This window comes from Emys orbicularis, chromosome 12 (genome assembly GCF_028017835.1).
Source record: "Emys orbicularis isolate rEmyOrb1 chromosome 12, rEmyOrb1.hap1, whole genome shotgun sequence".
Classification (NCBI taxonomy): domain Eukaryota; kingdom Metazoa; phylum Chordata; order Testudines; family Emydidae; genus Emys; species Emys orbicularis.
Window position 1 is genome coordinate 35,349,877 of NC_088694.1, and position 21,419 is coordinate 35,371,295.

Genomic DNA, 21,419 nt, shown 5'->3' on the forward strand with positions numbered 1-21,419 from the left:
AACTAAAAAAGCAAAACAACTGACCTGGACTCAACTCCCGCAAGAATATGTTGAGTCCCCGACTATTTTCTCCTCTATCCTGACACGTGACTTAGCTAATATCAGCCTACCGGGTGGGTCTACATATCTCTTGTATGTAAATAACGTCCTGGTTTGTTCTCCTAATCAGTGCATCATCAAGAAAAACCTCGACCAGATCTTTCAAATGTGCCCATTCCAAATGCTAAACTGGAGCTGTATACAAATGGCTCGGCTCGGGTCATAAAGGGCCAACAAATATCTGGATTTGCAGTAACCACCCAGTTTAAGGTATTACAATCTGCGCCTCTGGGACCCTCCACCTCAGCCCAGGTGGAGAAATTGGTAGCCCTCACCCGAGCATGTAAGCTGGCAGCAGGTCAGTCTGTAAATATATATAGTGACTCGAAATATCCCTTTGGCGTTTGCCATGCCACGGGCCAACTCTAAGCAGAGCGTGGGTTTATTACCTCCAGTGGCCCTAAAATAGCACATGGACTCTTGATCCTGGAACTATTAAAAGCCATACACCTGCCATCCAAGATTGCCATCATCCATGTTCAGGCCCATCAAAAAAAAAAATGATCCCACCGTCTGTGGAAACTGGCTGGCTGATTCAGCTTCAAAAGCAGCCTCCCTACAGCCTTATGTTACCAACCAGATGGTACTCACATCCTCCACCCCACCAACTCCAGTCCCAACCCCTTTTACCCCTAAGTCATTAAAGGTCGAGCGTTGGGAAAGCATGGGGGCCACCAAGATGCCAGAGGGGAAATGGCAACTACCTGATGGGAGAAGAGCCCTGCCCCAAGCTGCTCTGCAACCTGCCCTATTTAAGCTACACCAAAAAACACACGGTAAAGCAAAAGCCATAGCAGCTACTGTAAATAAACTTTGGTATGCCCCTAAAGTATTCCAGGAAGCCAAACAAGTCCTTGCTACTTGTAACATCTGTGCAAAATTCAATCCAAGGGGGGAACCTAAAGCCCCCCCCCCCCCCCGGAGCCAGGTTATGGGCATACACACCCTTCGAGCAACTTCAAATTAACTACTCAGAAATGCCTAAGTACCAAAGCTACAAGTACCTTCTTGTAATTGTATGCCAACTGACTGGCTGGACCGAAGCATTCCTGACTAAATGAGCAACCACCTTGGAAGTAGGAAAGACCTTATTAAACCATGTCATCCCTAGGTTTGGCCCTCCTAGGTCTATTAACTCTAATCAAAAAACTCATTTCACCGCCCAGGTTATTCAACACATTGTTAAGGCCCTAGATATTACCTGGCTTCTACATACCCCTTGGAGACCACCATCTTCTGGACAAGTGAAAAAAATGAACCAAACTTTAAAGCTTAAGCTCTCCAAATTGTGTGCACAGACTGGGTTAAAGTGGCTTCAGGCTCTACCTTAGGCCCTCTTGGCAGTTCGAACTGCCCCTAGGGGCCGGCTTGCTCTCTCACCTTTTAAACTTTTATTTGGCAGATAACACTGCTCTACAGCCAAAATGCTTTTGAAATAAATGTAGTCAAACTTTACTAATTCTGGGTCACTGAGAAGGAAAATGATGCTTAAAATTGTTGATTGGCTCTAGTTTTCAAGATATGCTATTGGGTCAGTATATACGACCCTTGACTTGGGAATGGTGGAGGATAAGTGAGTTATAAAGGGAAGGGATCTCAATTTAAACCAGAAATGACTAATACACATCTTTGACTGGATCTATGAATAAATCTATGACTGGGTTTGGACAGTACTTGCTTTTTAGGCAAAACAATGAATGATGCAATCTGAAGTTGGTATTGCGTCATACATGATATGAATTACATCATGTTATTCCTAGAAGTCATGGATGATGCAATCATAACGAAGCTTACATCACTCTGCTGAACAAATTGCCCTATATCAGCTCTAGAAATCATACAGTGTCGTGCTCTCTTATTTGTCAGTGTTTGATTTTGCAAAAGGACACATTTCTGTTTAGCCAAAGTGAGCAGAGATGCCTCGTACTTGTGTGAACAGTGCAGATAACTTCTGCTATGTTTGTGGTGAAGTGACTTGTGCATCACAAAAGCGCAGTATAACCACTATGGTTAAGAAAGCCTATCACCTTTATTTTGGCTGCAAAATTGGAGATCAGGACAAGAGGTGGGCCCCACACATATGCTGCAACACTTGTGCAACAAATCTTCGCCAGTGGTTGAACAGGAAAAGGAAATCTATGCCTTTTGCAGTGCCAATGATTTGGAGAGAGCCAGCAGATCATACCAGCAATTGTTACTTCTGCATGGTGCCTCCAGTTGGGAAAGGTGTGTCAAAGAAGAAAAAGTGGACTGTGCATTATCCAAACATTCCATCAGCTATACGCCCAGTACCCCACGGAGAAGGACTGCCGGTTCCTAATGCACCAGAATCATTCTCACTTGAGTCAGACTAGGAAGAGGAAGAGGATGAAACTTCTGGTCCTGAACCATCAATGTCACAGGACCCACATTTTCTCCCATCCTCCTCCTCTGAACCACACCTCATAACACAAGGTGAACTGAATGACCTTGTCAGGGATTTGGAACTACCCAAGAGTAAGGCAGAGCTGTTGGGCTCCAGACTACAGCAGTGGAATCTCCTGGCAGGTGATGTTAGGGTTTCCATGTTCTGTGACCGTCAAAAGGATCTTGTCCCATTCTTCTTCATGGAAGGTGATCTTGTAGCCTGCAACAACATCGATGGTGTGATGACAGCCCTCAACATCGTTCACGATCCAGATGAGTGGAGACTGTTCATTGATTCATCGAAGACGAGTCTTAAAGCTGTTTTACTGCATAATGGCAATGTTTTGCCATCAATTCCAGTTGGTCATGCAGTCCATATGAAGGAAACCTATGACAACATGAAACAACTTTTGAGGTGCATAAACTATGACCAACATCAGTGGCAGCTTTGTGGTGATCTGAAGGTTGTTGCTCTCTTGCTTGGTCTGCAGACTGGATACACAAAGTACTGCTGTTTTCTCTGCGAATGGGATAGTCGTGCAAGAGATTCCCACTACATCAAGAAAGATTGGCCACTCCGACAGTCATTGGAGCCTGGGAGGAAAAGTGTTCAGCATCCACCACTTGTTGAATCAAGGAAGATTTTGTTACCAACCTTACACATCAAGCTGGGTCTGATGAAGAACTTTGTCAAGGCCATTGACAAAACACAAGCAGCTTTCAAGTACCTCCGTGGAAAATTTCCCAGGTAAAGTGAAGCTAAGATAAAGGAAGGTGTCTTTGTTGGTCCTCAGATTCGTGAACTTCTTCGAGATGATGCATTTGACCATGCACTGCATGGCAAGGAAAAGACGGCATGGAAAGCTTCCAGTTAGTGGCAATACATTTTCTCGGAAACAACAAGGCAGACAACTACAGGTTGTTGGTGGAAAACCTCCTCAAGGCATACAAAAGCCTTGGTTGCAACATGTCACTAAAGATACATTTTTTGCACTCTCATCTAGATTTTTTTCCACCGAACTGCGGAGCAGTGAGCGATGAGCACGGCGAGCGATTTCACCAGGACATTGCAACAATGGAGAAATGCTATCAGGGCAAATGGAGCCCATCAATGCTTGCAGACTATTGCTGGACAGTGACAAGAGATGCTCCATTTAATGAATACAAGAGACAAGCCAAGAAGCGCCGAGTAGACACTGAATAGGACTAAACTATGTACAGAATAGTTGTTTGCCTTTTGTTTCATAATACATTTTATTTATATAACCCTTTTGCTGATTTTTAAAGTGTTACATAAACAGGACAGGTGAAATATTATCATGTAAAGCAACCATAAACACATGAAAAGACCTAGGTTTACAATTTATGATTAAAACTCTACTATCTACACAATATACATACACATAAAATGTAAAAACTTAAATATCTTAGAAACAGTAGCCAATCAGTTGTTTTAATAGTCATATTTGAATTCAGCACATCAAAATACATAATAAATAGCACATTTTATCTCTGAAGCAGACGACTTCTCAAAAATTGTAGACCAGTGTAATACACCGGATTTACTAACCCAGGACCTGTAACCAATTTAGCAGCTTGCGGGGGGGGGGACAAAAAGTTAACCAGATACATTGTTTCCCTCCAAACCACTCTCATGTCTCTTCACAGGTATGCAGCTCAGTTTCAGTCCCTACCTGCTGATGTACCTGCTCACCGGATCAAACCAGAAAACTGGGTCTATGTAAAAAAGTAAAAACACGAGCCTCTCCAACCCCAGTGGTCGGGCCCTTTCCAAGTCCTTCTTACCTCTCATACTGCTATTCGAGTGAAAAAGCAAAACACTTGAATACACCACACCCAAGTCAAGATAGCCCCTAGGACGGGGCCAAAAGCAAACAACTTCGGACCTCGAGGGAGCACCACCAGCTCTTCCCACCCGGAAAAGCCAAAAGCGAACAATACCTAAAAAGCTAAACCTCTCAAGGAACTAAAGCTTCTGTTCTGGCAAACAAAGTCCTAAGACTTTATAACTATGGGTTCTCGGACGGTGCTGCAGTGGCTATTACTTTTGGGTCTGCCCTTTGTACAAACTAACCCACACCCAGCCGCTAAACCTCTTCAGCGAATGGCCACGTTGGGACACTTGTCTGATTGTTAGCTATATCACAAAACCAGCTCTAAAAAAAAATAGAGTTGTGGGCTGTACCTGCAAATCTCTCGGAAGTACTCTCCTTACAGGTAGTACAAAAAACTAAACGGGCATGGGTTAAAAAATATCCATATAACAACAACAACAACAAAAATCTAAAGCTTAGCATTATTACTAAGCAGCTAAGGGGGTCCCTCTTTTTTAAAGTTCTTAAAATCGGGTATAACCTGCCCCTTTGTTTGGAGAATGCTAAAAAAACCGGGGGGGGAAATGGGTTACCTCCCCCTAAAAGCCTATAATTAAACCCTTCGGTTTAGTATTAAAAATAAAACCTTTTACCCCTTAAAAATTGTTGTAAACACCACGCTAAACTCACGCCAAATCCTCAACCTGGAAACCTATTCTCATAAGCTCTTCACCCCCTTAAAAAAAGCTCAAATTAAACAAGCCGAAAATCCCCTAGTAGTCAAGCAAACGGGATTTCATTCCTTTGTTCATGCGCTTATCCCTGGACTAAAAGTAGCAAAATTAAAAAAGGTGGTAATAAATATTTCTGCTGAGCTTGAAAAGGCAGCTAATGCCTCTTTAAACGCTTTCCAAAAATTACAGCAAAAAATCAATAAAATAGCAAAAATAACGCTGCAAAATAGGCGTATGTTAAATGCCATAAATGCTGAATTGGGGGGGCTTGTGCTTGCATCAAAAAAAATGTTGTTTCTATGTTAATATTCCGGCTTAATTAAGCAAAATTTACAAGCCATTAAAAATGCTGCTGTTGTTTTCCATGCTGTATCTCTTAATCACACCTTTAGTTTTAAGGACCTCCTCCCAAACCTTGGGTCATGGTTCACGGGGCTCTTCCAAAAAATTGTCAAGTAAATTATTTTCCTTCTTTTCTTTCTATATGTTATTTAAATAATGTTTCAATATGCAACATATTTATATAGTGCTGTTACTAAGGGCTCTGCCGCCCATAAAAAAACACAATATCTTTCCCTCCAGCTTAATCGCAAATTGCGTAACGGACCTGACAATTTGGATTTGTCAGGCCCGAAGGGGGGACTGTGACAGTCAGCAGCGACCCCCCCTTAATAGCTAGCAGCCGTTATGGCAGCCAGCGGCCATTAGGGGGAAGCAGACACCTCAAGTACACAGTAGCCTAAACTTTTCAACTGTCTTCCCTTTCAAGGCCTTAAGGTAGTTGAAGCTGGTCCCAAACTGGTTTTCACTAACCAGATAGCAAAAGCACAGGTCTGGCAACCACCAGTCAAGTATTAACATGGCAAGGGCCTTTGTCTAAATATGTATAAAAAAATCTATAAAATGTGTGTAAAACAAAGTTTTTGTACCAAGGTGCAAAGCTCTCCTTTCTTCTGCAGAATAAAGCAACCTTTTCCTTATCCCTGTCTGGCTGTTATTAGGTCTCAGCTAGGCGGACCCAACATTTTGGTAACAATGTGGAGGGAAAGTCTTTGTTCCAAACAAAGTTCCTGGCACAGTACAGGCACAAGATGGAGTCCAGAATCCCATGATCTAGTCACATGCCCGTGCATACTTTGATGAGTCATAGCAGCCATTACTTATATACTGGCTGAAGCATCCATAGGAAAGCCCATCAGGTGAGGATAAGATTATCCCATGACCCATTGTTTTTGCCAATTGGCCATTACCTTGACTAGTCCACTCACAATGTGCTGACTAGACTGGATGTAAACTAGCTTGTGGGTGTCACCCAGGAGTAAGCACATTTGAAATAAAGATGCACAGTCAATATTCATAACTACAGATACAAAAATGATACATGCACACAAATAGGATAATCCTATTTAGCAAACCATAACTTTCCCATTGACACCTCACATGACATATTTTGTACAAGATGCATCATAATAATATCGTAATCATATCACTATGGTGAATATGGGGTGCAGAGTGTCATACCGAGTCTGTGGTCTTCTTGAGCAGTTAGACTGAGATTTGCTGAATCAGCTACCTGCGCAGAGCTGGTACTGCACACAGAGAGAACACACAAATGCAGCCGACAACTGACAACAGCTCCCAGTGTCTTGCCTGTGGCTGCTGAGTGAAATGGCTGAAGGGAGCACCTCACCTGCAGCAGGCGATGCTAAATAAAACCCTTCTGTCTTTTGCACATGATAAGGACCACTGAAGTAACCCAGCCTTTGTTTAGGGAGATTATTTACTGACGTACATTGTCACGGTTTACATTTTAAAAAATACCATTTACTTAATTTCCATCACCAAATAACTATCATCTCTGTGATACAACTTACACAAAGATTTAAGTAATTTTAAGTAAGTGATTTGTTTTTTTTTTTTTGCCTGAACGCCTTGCAGAGTAAGAAACCACTCTGTAAAAATAGTATACAGGAATGTGAATTGTGAAGAAATAAGTCCCAAGGTAATAGCAATGTTAGACAAAACCCTCATGAAAAGAAGGGCTTTACAATACTAAAATAAAATGTAAGACGACCTGTTAGAGCTTTCAAACTGGTTAAAGGAGCTCTTTAAAAATAGTGTTACTTTGTTTTTTTAAGTTTTGCATAAACAAATTGCCCAGAATACAAAAAGATAACCCAACGAAACTGCTCTGCCTGAAATTGGAAATACGTTTTAAAATCCAGGGTACAGTTACAAATCCCACAATTGAGGGGTTTTACTATAAAAACATGTATCTTTTTCAAGAGACAAAAGCCACAGCTCGAGTGACACTAAAGTTAGGCCTCAAACTAACGCTGCTGTGAAGGGTATGTCTGCACTGCAATCATGGGGTGTGACTGCAGCTTGTGTAGACATGCCTGAGTCAGCTTTAATCTAGCTCGCTTAGGTACCGGAGCAATGGCACTGCAGCAGTGTCTGCTTCAGCCTAGGCTGGAGGAGCCCACCTGGAACCCTGTGACCTTCCTTGCACGGCAAGTCTGTGCTGAAGCATGCACTGCCATGGCTTTAATGCTCCAGCACTTAGTAGCTAGAGTAAAGCAACCTGGGAACTGTCCACACCAGCTGCAATCACACCCTGTCATAACTATAAAGGGAAGGGTAACAGCCCTTCTGTGTACAATACTATAAAATCCCTCCTGGCCAGAGACTCCAAAATCCTTTTACCTGTAAAGGGTTAAGAAGCTCAGGTAACCTGGCTGACACCTGACCCAAAGGACCAATAAGGGGACAAGATACTTTCAAAACTTGGTGGGGGGAAAGCTTTTGTTTGTGCTCTTTGTTTTGGGGGTTGTTCGCTCTTGGGACTAAGAGGGACCAGACATCAATCCATGTGCTCCAAATCTTCTGAACAAGTCTCTCATATTTCAAACTTATAAGTAACAGCCAGGCAAGGCGTGTTAGGTTTATCTTTGTTTTCTCAACTTGTAAATGTTACTTTTGCTAGAGTGTTTATCTCTGTTTGCTGTAGCTTTGAACTTAAGGCTAGAGGGGGTTCCTCTGGGCTCTTTGAATCTGATTACCCTGTAAAGTTATTTTCCATCCTGATTTTACAGAGATGATTTTTACCTTTTTTCTTTAATTAAAAGCCTTCTTTTTAAGAACCTGATTGATTTTTCCTTGTTTTAAGATCCAAGGGGTTTTGGATCGGTGTTCACCAGGGAATTGGTGGAGGAGTCTCTCAAGGCTACCCAAGGAAGGGAGTTAGCACTTGGGAGTGGTGGCAGCAAAACCAGATCTAAGCTGGTAGTTAAGCTTACAAGTTTACATGCAGGTCCCCATATCTGTACTCTAAAGTTCAGAGTGGGGAAGGAACCTTGACACACCCCATGATCACAGGGGAAACTGGCCCAAAGGCAAGCCCAGAAACTCAACCCATGTATGCAAACTTAATGAGACAGGTCTGAAAAAAGGATAAGAATGGCTTAAAAATGATGAGATATAAACAAAACAAAAGGAAATATACAATGTTAGGTGGAGGTTTATTCATCTTCTGGCTACTGAGCATGTAGGGGTCACATTTCCAGCTTTCCTCTCCAACCACAAGGGCTAGAATCCTACTTCAGCTCCCCATTGGATTAAATCATTGGCTTCTTTGGAGTCAATTGGCCAGATCCTCCATCTGGTGTAAATCAGTCTTACTCCACTGGAGGCCAATGGATGAGCCAGTATGTAGTGTAGACCTGGCCTGAGAATGACTATCTAGCCTGGTGGTTAGAGCACTTAGCTAGGAACGGAGGGGCCCAATATCCCGTCCCCTTTCCCTTTTGTTATTCAGCCCCAGTGGAACAGCTTCAGGAGGAGCAACTGAGGATGCTCCATGTCTGAATAGCTCACAGCCCAGTGGTTCTGGCAGCCACCTGAGACATGGCAGATCCCTGCTCAAATCCCTTCTTCCCCGCAGGCAGAGGGGAGCTGGTCCTTTGTTTTCTCACTGAGCTCATAACCTGGCCTCTTATTTGTAATGGAGTCCTCTTCTTTTGTTAGTTAATTTCTGTATCACTAGCCCTGGGATGTTTGTAGTAACATGGATAACCTTCTTTTGTGCCATTCATTGAACAGTCAATAATTAAAGCCTACAATGCATTAGAAATCTCCTGGGTAGGTCTCATGGAACAAAACAGGATGGATTTTCAACCCCCCACTCAGCTGTCACTGGACACTGTAGACGCTTTATCACAGTTGACACCTAAGTTTTGGCAGTAAGATTTCCCTAGGTGCCCGTGGGCGTGTCCATGGCTGCCCTGCTCTAGGCATACAGATGCCTAAGCCCCACTGCAATGCACAAACTCCGCATAGCTCGCCTGTGGGGACCACCACTGCAGGCTATAAGCCGGGGGACTAGAGCCCACGTCTGTGAACTCAGAGGGGAGTGCTGCAGCCATCAGGCTTCTCACCCTTGCTCTCTCTCTCTTTCTGGCCAAATTTCTCTTTAATTCTTTAATCAACAGTGGAACAGCTTCAACGGGGGGATTGAAGCCGCCATCCTCCCCCCCTCACCTCTGCCCTCGCACCATGACACTATCCCACTGCCCAGTGACAAGGGCCCTCACCTCAGAGGTAGCAGATGTCTCTTCAAATCCCTTCTCCCCCTGAGGCAGCGAGGGGACTTGACCTGGGGTCTCCTCGGTCCCAGCTGAGTATGCTGACTACTGGGCTAACAGTTCTGAGGGAGGCCATCTTCCTCCTTCTTGCACCAAGGCTCAGGCTCCACAGGTGAGGTAGGCAGAGGAATGGCTGTCTTTCCTGGGTCAGGAATCACTCTGGGGCTTAGGCCCCTGGACACCGAGATAGTGGCTGCAGTGCACATGACCCAAGGCTGAAACATAGGCACCCAGGGAAATTTCACTGCAACAACTTAAGTGCCAAGGGAGTTTTGATACTACAGGGTTCTGTGGCAGCTGAGCAAGAGTTTTGTGAATCCCAGGGGTGCTTAAATCTGGGACTCAGGCACCTACAGGGGCAGTTAGGTGCCTAAATCCCTTTGTGAATCTTATCCAGGAAAACTAACTCCTCCCTGCTCTACTTAGGTTCTAATTGGTCACAGTGAACAGCCTTGCTGGAAATGTGCGAGTCAGAGCCAGACACAGATTTTCTGCCCTTCATGAGAGGAGGATACAATCTGCTGGATCTCCTTCCGAATCCTCTCCTTGTTGTTGGATACATTCATCTTTGCTCTTTTGAGGAGTTGTTTGACATCGTCCTCTGGGTAGGATGAAGTAAAGGTGGTAAACCTGTCTCTGAAGTCCTCTATTTCACCTAGGAATAAAACAGGTGGATAAGTGCCTGTAGTGGGGCGGACTGCCCCACTCCCTGAGAGTGTGGGCTGCAGCAGGCCAGTGCGCCTGCGCAGACGGGCAGCCAATCAGAGAAGGGCTTAGTGGGAGCCAATCAGGGCCCAGATTGGAGACAGCCAATCAGGGCCAGGCTCAGCCCTATAAAAAGGCTGCTCAGAGAGAGAGCAGGCAGTCTGTCCCAGGCCTTCGAGAGGGGAAGGTCTGTCTCCAGAAGTGGGAGACTAGCACTGGGACAGCACAGCGCAGTGCTGTGCAGGCTCTGGGAAGCAGAAGGGAACTCCAGCCCAGTGTCTGCCAGGCTGCAGGCCCTGAGGGGAAGGGCCTAACCGGTGCGAGGGGCCGAAGGGGAAGCGGCCCAGGGATGTGGACAGACGGACGGAGAGAAGGAGGGCAGGATGGCTGCCACTAGAGGGTCCCTGGGTTGGGACCCAGAGTAGTGGGGGGGGGCTGGGTCCCCCCCTTCCCCCTTGCCTTACACCCGGACGACGGGAGTGGCCGTCTTGGGCTGCACCAACCCCCTGCCAAGAGGGATGTGACTTTGGGGGTGCATTTGCCCACATTGGCCGGGGTGCAAAGAGACAGTTAATTGACACCCCTCCCCCGGAAGGGGGTGTGGATGGACTAAGGGCACTGCCGGAGGGCAGTGCTTGAAAAGGATGACGCGAGCTGGTGAGTGACGCGGGCTCAGATGCCAACCGAGGGCGAGACGATGGATGGGACACCACCAGGAGGGGGTGCTCCACTGTACAGAGCTAATTCCCAGAGACACCCAGCAGGAGGCGCCAGGTGGTGAGTCCCATCCCTGTCACAGTGCCAAATAGAGAGAAACAATTGTACTGTTTTTACACTTTTACTGCTCCCAGAACCATAGAATCCAGATACCTAAAGAGGCAGGGGAACAACATAGCCAAGTCCTGAGGTTTTCATAGACTCACAGAAATGTCAGGCTGAAAGGGACCTTGAGAGGTCACCAACTCTAGCTTCCTGTGCTGAGGCAGGACCAAGTGAACCTCGACCATCCCTGACAGGTTTTTGTCCAAGCTGTTCCTAAAATCTTCAGATGGGGATTCCACTACATCCCTTGGAAGCCTATTCCAGAATGTAACTACCCTTAGAGTTAGAAAGTTTTTCCTAGTTTTTTCCCCCACACAAAATAACATGTGACCGGACAACTAGTGACATTATCATAGACAATAAAGGGGAAGGGAAGCAGATCTACATAAGTAAAGAACCTGTCACAGATTTTCAGACCAATTTGAATGAATTCAGATCAGCAGAGCCGAAGGAATTAGCTGAAGAAATCTCGGAGTCACTGGCAATAATATTTACGAACTTACGGATGACAGGAGAGGTCCAGCTTTATTTCCTTCTTTGACAGGGTAACTGATTTGGTGGATGGGGGAATGCAGTGGACATAATATACCTGGACTTCAGCAAGGCTTTTGACACAGTCTCACATGGCATTCTGATAAGTAAGCTGGAGAAATGCAGGCTCGACAGAACTACTATTAAGTGGTTAAACCATAATTGGTTAAACAACTACAAACAAAGAGTAACTATTAATGGAATGATGTTGGATTGGAAGGAGGTCTCAGATGGGGTTCCCCAGGGATCTGTTCTGGGTCTGGTGTTGTTTAACAGCTTTATTAAAAACCTGCATGTAGGAATAGAGAACATACTTGTCAAGTTTGCAGATGACACAAATCTAGAGGACTTTGGAGGACAGAGGTAAGATTCAGAGGGATCTTGATGTATTGGAGAACAGGGCTATAGAGAACAAAATGAAATTCAACAAAGACAAATGTGAGGTTGTAACGAGGCGGGACTCACCCCTGCGGCACCTCCTGCTGGTGTCCTGGGAATTAGCTCTTTTTCCAGCTCCAGAGCGCCCTCTGCAGGCCGATGTCCCACTTGCCGCTGGCTCCCATGTCCCGCCCAGGACCCGGTGCCCCTTGTCTTTTGGGTGCTGCCCCCTGGCAATACCCCCGCAGTCTCAGGGTCTCCCCACCCAGGGGAACCCCTAACCCTCTATCCCCACCTTGCCTCAGTCATGGACTACTGCCAGTCACCATCTAGCCCCCGCTCACTGTGGCGGATTGCAGTATAATTGCCACTCATCATTGGCAAGGAGGGTTTGGACCTGCTGCCTCTGCCTACCCTTGGGATGCCCCTCTGCAACCACAGTACCCTTCTTGGCCTTTAACAAGGCCTGCAGCCTGGGATTTGTGGATTGAATTGAATTGAATTGTGGATTAGAGGATTGAAGGGGAGAGCCCTGGCCCTGAAACAAAGCTGAACCTAGAGATGTTGTGGAGGAAGAAGGCCTGTAAAAGGCCATGGGAGGAGGAAGCCCCGGGAGGCAGCAGCAGCAGAAGCTTGAAGGATCAGAACTCGTCTGTTGTTTATAAGGCCCCTGGGCTGACACCCGGTAGAGTGCGAGGGCCAGGGTTCTCCTATCAGCCACTGGAGAAAACGGCCTGGAGTCCTTGAGAAGGGGACAAGGACGACTGGAAGCCATGGGGCAAGGTTGTGCAAGCTCCCTAGGATGTAGAGTTGGTGCCAGAGACCTGACATAAGGACACTGGACCTTTATTTGTGGGAACCTGGTACCCAGGAAGGGGAGGATGTACATTGTGACCTGGCTGGAGGGACAAGTCCTGGGAAAAGGCAGCCCACCAGGGTGGTGATCAGCTGGGGGTCTCCAGATGGGGAGAGAGCTGCTAGGCCACCCCTGGCCACAAAGAGGTGCTCTACTGATGAGTTACCCCCTACCCACCTCTCTCGGTTTATCTATTTTATTTCACTACCCTATGCAAACTAGGGAAAATGCAGAATAATCTTTCAGCCACCTTTTTTTGCTGGACAGCCATAAGGTTGATGGGAGTTAGGTGCCCAAATCCTTTTGAGGGTCTGCATTTGTATTTACAGTGCAGCAGGTCAAAGCTGAATCTGTCCACTGAGTCCAAGGGAGTTTGTATCCCCTTTTCCACTCCCTGCTGAAGGTGACCTATTCTGCCACATCTCCTCTCAGTTACAAAGGGTGCAAATCCAGAGAAATCCATTTGATTTGGGTAAAATATAAATAAAATTATTTAAAACATTGATCAATAAGGATTTGCACTTTTGGCTTGATTAGCATGAACCAAAGGGCCTAATTTCTGTCTCCAGGGTGACTCTCAAAGAATTGAATAGCAGCACATGTAAAACTGGTGATGGGAGATTATTTAGTAGAGCACATGAGTGATCTGTGGAACTCATTGCTGCAGGATACTAGCAGGACCCAGTTCTCAGAAGGATTGTAGGAAGGGTTGGATATTATACGAACATCCATGGTTGTATCAGACTGGATTAAGAGACAATGCAAAAGATATTAAACCTGCCTGAATAAACCCATACATGAACTACTTCCCTGGGAAAGGTTTATTCTTAATTGTTTATTAAAGGGTTTTGTGCCTCTCCTTGTGAATCATGTGGTGTTGGCCACTGTCAGAGTCAGCACAGAGGGTTAGATGGACCCAGCTCTCGTAGACAGTCGCAATACTTGAGCTCCTCTGCTCATTTTCACCAGTCAATCAGGTGTAGCTCCATTTCAGTCTGTGAGCTCCGATTCAGACACATGGGGCGAGGTTCACAGTGGAACTCAGGTGTTGAGTTACTGAGAGTCACAGCGCCTAATTTTAGACCCCTAGAAAAATCACTGGGATTCACAAAGGCTGAGTTGGGTGCCCAGGCTCCCGGTGCAATGAAGAGAGAGAGGCTCCTGGGAAAGTGATCCACAAAGGCCAGCATGCTAGGCTGGAGATGCCCAGGAGAGGGGTGTGTTCTAAGCGCAGATGGAGTTCAGCACCCAAGTCCAGGCTGGAGGGAGGCACCTGTCTCTGCTTGGGGTTCTCACCTGTGACGATAGACACTCTGTAGCAGGGGTGGGCAAACTTTTTGGCCCGAGGGCCACATCTGGGTGGGGAAATTGCATGCACGGCCATGAATGTAGGGCTGGGGCGGGGATTGGGGTGCGGGAGGGAGTGTGGGGTGTGGGAGGGGCTGCAGAGTGCTGGAGGGGGCTCAGGGTAGGGGGTTGGCGTGCAGGAGGGGATGCAGAGTGCGGGAGGGGGCTCAGGGCAGGGGGTTGGGGTGCAGGAGGGGTTCGGCAGGGGCTCAGAGCAGGGGGTTGGGGTGCAGGAGGGGATCCGGAGTGCGGGAGGGGGCTCAGGGCAGGAGGTTGGGGGCTCAGGGCAGGGGGTTGGGGTGTGGGGTTCAGGAGGGATTCAGTTTCGGGCTCTGGTCCGGCACCACTTACCTTGTGCGGCTCTGGGGTGGCAGCAGCACACAGCGGGGCTAACGCAGGCTCCCTGCCTGGCCTGGCCCCATACCACTCCCGGAAGCGGCTGGCACCGCATCCCTGTGGCCCTGGGGGATCAGGGGCAGAGGGCTCCGCGCACTGCCCTCACTTGAGGGTACCACCCCCAAAGCTCCCATTGGCCATGGTTCCCTGTTCCTGGCCAATGGGAGCTGCAGGGGGTGTTGAACCAAGGCCCTCCACATGCTAGGTGACTACTGTAACCCCTGGGCTATTAGTTATGAGGGAGGGGGTCCCTCCTCCTCCTGCTATAGTCGTAGCACATGTGTGGGGCCCAATCCAGCAGGCAGCCAGATTGGAGCTCACAGCTCAGTGAGGGAGAGGAACACCTCTTTTCCCGCAGTTTGTGCATCATGCTGGGGCTTAGGTATCTGGAAGCCTGGTATGGGGCAGCAGTGCACATGCCCAGAGACAGAAACACAGACACTTTCCTGCAAAAACTGAGGCCCTGAGCAAGTGCAGGCTCCTACAGAGTTTGGTGGCAGCTGAGCAGGGGTTTTGTGATTCCCAATGAGGCCTGATTCTGACATTTCGTTGGCTAAACCGGCAATGAGGCACCAAAGTCCCATTGTTAATTTAGCCCATAGAGTTTTAGAAGAGGTGTACAATAAAGTTACCTGGACAATTTTCCTTGTTGAAGAGCGGGAAGTGCATGACGGTGGGAATGTCTTTTCCTTTGAAGATGTAGCAACTGGAGGGGGTATCTGTGTCCTTCAGCTTTTCTGGGTCTATCTTGGGAAATGGGATGTAATTTGCCTCACAGTACTCGGCAGTTTTCTTGATGGTCTGGGAAGGAGGGAAAAGTGATTTTAAAATAAATAAATAAATAAAAATGACCATCTCCACTAATAAAATGTGACGTCACTAATATGGCCAGGCTAGAGAGTTAAAAATACTCCTCACCTATAGTATACAAACATTCCAAGTAGCCTCTAAGGGACTGACCAATCAAGGGCCTCCAGGGGAAACTGGACATGACCCTGTTGCCATATCTGTGTAACCAGAATCTTTGCATAACAATGCATATACTGTGGCTGAGGTTTTCAAAAGCTCCTAAGGGATGTGGATGCCCAGTTCCCATTAAAATTAATCCCTTAGGCAACTTTGAAAACCTCAGCCCAAGGTAATAAACAGAAATGGAAACCCAGATTTTCAGCTCCTCCAAAAGTCCAAGTTTGATTTTTGTTTTGTTTCATTTTCTTTACAAATTCACCTATAGGAAAACTCGTACTCGATGTAAACAAAGTAGCAAAGTGTTATAGTAGTGTGGCCACTAGAGGGAGACAATATCACCTATGGCACACTAGTCATATGTGAGGCTGAGGTTAGCAAAATTGCAGCGTTCTAACTGACTTATTGGAACTCAGTTCACATTTCTACTGACCCCATCTCCTCCTGCTAGAGTGCTCTTGGCTCTTTGGTGCTAACAGAAATAAAATGTGGTCAAACCTAATGGCTGTCATTTAGCACATCAGATAAGACTGTGATACACACAGGGGCACATCTGTGGAGTAAGCAGATGTCATTTTTACACAGAGTAAAACTGAACTTCAAGGAATTTTCTCTTCTTCCATGATATCCAAAGGGAAAGAAATGTCATGACTGGTCACACGCCCTTACCCCAAGCCCAAGCGACCTTGCAGGTAATAAGGTAAATATTCCCAGTGGATCCTATATGTCCACACATCTCAAATTGTGATTCCCACAGAACCTTCAGGGAATCTAAATTACTGCTGCTAACAACAGTGTAACCTCACTGGGTCATGGGTCAAGTCCTAGGTATTTGTGTAGTGCTTGATCCCAATTGGGGCGTTGGGAGACCTGTAGGGGCAGTGTGCTGGGAGGGCAGCTGAGCCCTGAGCCCTGAGTAGGGGGCGGAGCTTGGCTGATTAGGGGGCCTATAAAAGCGGCCACCCAGCCAGGCAGCGGCACAGCTGCGAGCAGCGGCACAGGAGCCGGCAAACAGGGCTGCTAACAGGGGAGTTTGAGTGGGAGTCTCATTGGAGGAGAAGGTATCGGAGGTCAGACTAGATGATCATAATGGTCCCTTCTGACCTTAAAGTCTATGAGTCTATAATAGTCTATGAGACATCACAATAAATAACAGTCATTACCTCGAAAGGATCCCCGTCGCTGAAGTCGAAGGAGAGGATCAGTTTCACTTTCCTCTTTGGGTGCAGAACGAGGGGGTAAGCGGAATTTATGGCAATGCCGGCATCGATCAAGTGGATGAATTTGTGGTTGGTCAAGCCAGTGGATTGGGCTTCACCTGCGAAAGTGCATCCACATATTGTTTTAGGCTGTGATTTTTCCAAGGGGTCACAATGACTGAGGTGCCCAAATCCCCCTGAATTCTATGTGCATTTTCAAAGGTGCCTAAACTGGCAGATAAACTTCTAGTGGGATTTCCTAAGGCACCTAAGCAGGTTAGGCACTGTCAAGAGTAAGGACCCAGAGCTAGCCTGCTTACATGCTATCTTAACCCCTCCCCCTCCCACAACTGGGCCCCCGGCTGAGCCTCCTGATTAGCCCAACCACCCGACTGGCTGTAGGCATCTGCTGACTTGCTCTTATGACCAGTGGCAGGGCACTGGCTGCTCAAAGCATTCACCCATGGCTGCGAGAGCTCCTGATCCTGCCTTGTGCCCAGCCTTGCACCCACCTTGCCTTGCTCCAGGTAACCGGCTCTGATTTCTGGCCTCTGACTCTGGCTTTGACCTTCAGCACCGGCCACTGACCTTTGACTCTGGCACTGACCCTCAGCTCCGATTTCAGCTACTTGTGTCTGCTGTAACCACTAGGTCTGACTCCTGCTCTAGCCATTAGAGATGACATCCCCCATCCTGGTCACTGACAGGTACCGAATTCCATTTGAAACTAGTGGGAGTTAGGAGCCTACCCTGCTTAGTACTTTTGTAATTACCATGAGGGGCCACACTTGCAAAGATGGGTTGGTGCCTAAAGATACAGAGAGAGGCCCAGTGGGATGTTCAAAAGTGCCCAGGGCCCAGATTGTTAAAGGGATTTAGGCACTGCTGCGCTCAGCACCTAACTGATTTAGGAGGCTAAATCTCAATATTCAAAAGGGATTTAGGCACTTAGGAGCCAAAATCCCTTTGACAGTCCGTAGTCCTAAATCAGTCAGGTGTTGCAACACTGACCACAGCAATGTCTAAATACCTTTAAAAATCTGGTCTTAGGTGTCAAAATCCCTTTAACCCCAGATGTCTATCGGTATCTTTAGGAACCAAAATCTTGCCCTTAGGCTCCTTGAAAAACCTCAGCTCTAATTTTGAGAAATTAGCCTCTAAACCGTCTCAGTGGCACATGAGCATTGTCCACAAACACATATCTGAGCTAGCGTTTGGTAAAACTCCATTTTAGGAGAATCCCGGCTGCCTTATTAAGAAGTTCTGTCTCAGGGTAGGTTCAGAATCATACTAAAACCCAGGCACATTTTAGGTTTGCTTTGACACTAGCTCACTATGGAGTGTGGTAAATACAGCAACAACCTGTTGACAGTCATCTGTCCAAATAAAGCCCCACATTCCCTTCTGTTGCATTTGAAGTCCCTTTTATTTACTTCCCATGAACACCCAGAAAGTCAGTTGGAGCTGGTCAAAAAATTCCCCTACCCCTGCAAAAAAAGTTGAAATTTCAAAGTTGTTTCATTCCACAGGGATGGAAGCATTATCTGTTTTTCGTGAACAACAATGACAGAGATTTCAATCTAATAATTTCCCAGAAAATGTCGACAGTTTTTTTCTGTGAAAAATTTGATTTTAGAAAATGGCCATGTTCCACTCACAATAAAAATATCATTTGAGAAACGTTGACCAGCTCTAGAGAATGCCTCTAGCCTTAAAGAGAATTTTGGACTCCTTGCAATTTCCTTCTAAAAAAGAACATTGTAAAATACATTTCCACACTAGCTGTCAAATAGTGATGAATGGATAATACAAAACAAAAAGTATTCACAAAAGTTTGTTGGAACAAAAACAGAAATTGCCTTTTTACTGCCACTTTTATTCTCTCGTGCACAAGAATGTTCATACATCTGTGATAATTGTCATAGACCTAAACACCCTTCCTCTGTGACCTTGAGAAAGTCTTTTCTCATTTTTGTAGCTCAGTTCTCCATCTGTTCAATGGGAATAACAATATTTCTCTGTCTTGCAGGGAATTCACAGATGTCACTGGGCACTCAGGTAACCTGGCAATGAGGTCTAGCGTTGCCAGGTGTCCTGTTTTCGACCGGAATGCCCGGTCAAAAAGGGACCCTGGCGGCGCCGGTCAGCACCACTGATTGGGCTGTTAAAAGTCCGGTCAGCACAGTGGGGCTAAGGCAGGCTTCCTCCCTGCAGTGGCTCTGTTTGGCTCCCAGAAGCAGCGGCATGTCCCCACTCTGGCTCCTACGTGTAGGGGCAGCCAGGGGGCTCCGTGTGCTGCCCCCGCCCCAAGTGCCAGTTCTGCAGCTTCCATTGGCCGGGAACCATGGACAGGGCAGTGCACAGAGCCACTTGGTCGCGCCTCCACATAGGAGCCGGAAGGTGGACATGCCACTGCTTCCGGGAGCTGCCTGAGGTAAGCACCACCTAGAGTCTGCACCCTGACCCACTCCTGTGCCCCAGCCCCCAGCCCTGATCCCCCTCCTGCCCTTCGAACCCCTCAGTCCCAGCCAGAGCCCTCACCCCCTTCCACAGCCCAAACCTCGGAGCCAGTCAAGTGAAAATGAGCAAGTTAGTGAGGGTGGAGAGCACGAACAACAGTAGGAGGGGGGATGGAGTGAGTTGTGGCGGGGCCTCAGAGAAGTGGCGGGTCAGGGGCAAGGCCTCGGAGGAGGGGCAGGACTGGGGGCCGGGCAAGGGTGTTCGGTTTTGTGCAGGTAGAAAGTTGGCAACTCTACAACAGGGAGCCGATAAGTAGATTACTAGATACAAAATTTGTGATAATTTTCATGACACTATCTTCAAAAGTATTTATGGGCTATAGTATAGTCATGCCCTCCCCACCCCTCAGCCTCTGCTGCCCCTAGTGCTCATTGTACAGTATAGCCACCCCTTCCCCGCCCCCACACTCTGCTGCCCCTAGTGCCCATTATACAGTGTAGCCGCTGCTTCTTCACCTGCACCCTCTGCTGCCCCCTAGTGCCCATTATAGGATATAGCCACCCCTTCCCCACCCCCACCCTCTGCTGTCCCTAGTGCCCATTATACAGTATAGCTGCTCTTTTCTCCTTCTTTGAAGGCCATTGGTCTGACCCACTATGTACTCACCCTATGCTGCCCCCTATACCCTATAGCTGCCTCTTTCCTATCTCTGCTGCCTCCTTTTGTCCATTATACAACACAGCTGCCCTTTTCTCATTCCTTTCTGTTTAATCTAATCACTGTCAAAACAGAACCTTAAAAAACAGGGAAATTCACTCCAGGGATGTATATACAGATGTGGAAAGTGAAATTCAAATGCATTTTGCTTATGACATTTGTACAGAAAGTTGTTGGTGCTCCCCCACATTCAGTGGCAGAAACAGATCACGGTTTTCCATAACAATTTACATGCGCTCAATACAATTCCTATTGGTCAAGAAAAATCAGGCTAAATATCAGAGCAGAAAATAAGTAAAAAAAAATAGCTAAAGGAAATATGGAGACACCTACTTCCTTTTTCTCTCTCGGTTGCTAGTAGGTGTGAGTGGGGGCGGAGATGGGTGTTTGCTGATCAAAAGGAACTCAGCATAGTGCCACTTGTAGAGTAATTGCAATAAACACAGATGTGATTTTTCCTCTGGGGCTGCTGGACTCAGAAGAACTGGGCGTGCTTTTCTGGTTTTCTAGCTCCCACACCAACTGACAGCCTGTGCTGCCAGAACATCAGGATGCAGGGACTCCTACGTGCTGGGCCATTAGGAGTGGGTGCAATACCCACTGACAATGGGTGTTTCTATTCAATTACACAGGCATAATTCAGGAGCAGCTTTGGGATGGGGATGGGGTTTGAGGAGAGAGTGCACCATTGACAGAAGGAAGGTAGCGAGGACATGAAAAACCGCAATAATTACTGCAGTGGCTGTAAGTCAACCTAACCTAGACAGGGCGACCAGTGGAGTGAACAAGGGTGCCCCCCCACCAGGGTGGGAGGTTTATATAGCTGTCGGAGAAAAACACAGTTCTCACTCTCTTTTTGGGTGCAGCAAAGCTCTGCTTCCACATAGCAAATCCCCCCAGAACTTGAAATTGAAGCAGACATTGCAGAGAATGCACTGCTCTTTGACATACCGACAATGTTGTGCTCATTGGAGGAACATAAGATGTAGCTTCTCAGTGTAAGAGAGGGAGATGTTTGGAAAGATTCAACAAATCTATTTTTTGTTTTTGTTTAGGCCAGAAAGGATCATGTCTAATCTGATTTACTACATAACACAGGGCAGTGAATTTCACACAGTAACTCCTGAATCAGTCCCATAACATCTTTACAAAAGTGACTTTAAAACTCTAGCTGATGGAGAATCCAAAACATGGATAGATACATTTTCTAGTGGTGAATTTCCCCTCTGTTAAAATTTCACACCATACCTCTAACCTTCAGCTGCCAGCCAATGAAGCTGGATCTGCTGCTATCTGCTAGAGCAAAGAGCCATCTGCACTGAGAA

The 21,419-nt window shown here is 46.8% G+C and overlaps 1 protein-coding gene across 1 annotated transcript in view; it reads right to left on the reverse strand.

Annotated features, from left to right (window-relative positions):
* LOC135886051 (cytosolic phospholipase A2 gamma-like) overlaps positions 1–21,419 on the reverse strand; it is a 979,292-nt gene that overhangs the window by 903,716 nt on the left and 54,157 nt on the right. Inside the window, 4 exon segments of the mRNA XM_065413941.1 lie at positions 10,200–10,372; positions 15,385–15,553; positions 16,882–17,036; positions 20,251–20,343. Coding sequence (XP_065270013.1) covers positions 10,200–10,372; positions 15,385–15,553; positions 16,882–17,036; positions 20,251–20,343 — 590 coding nt within the window.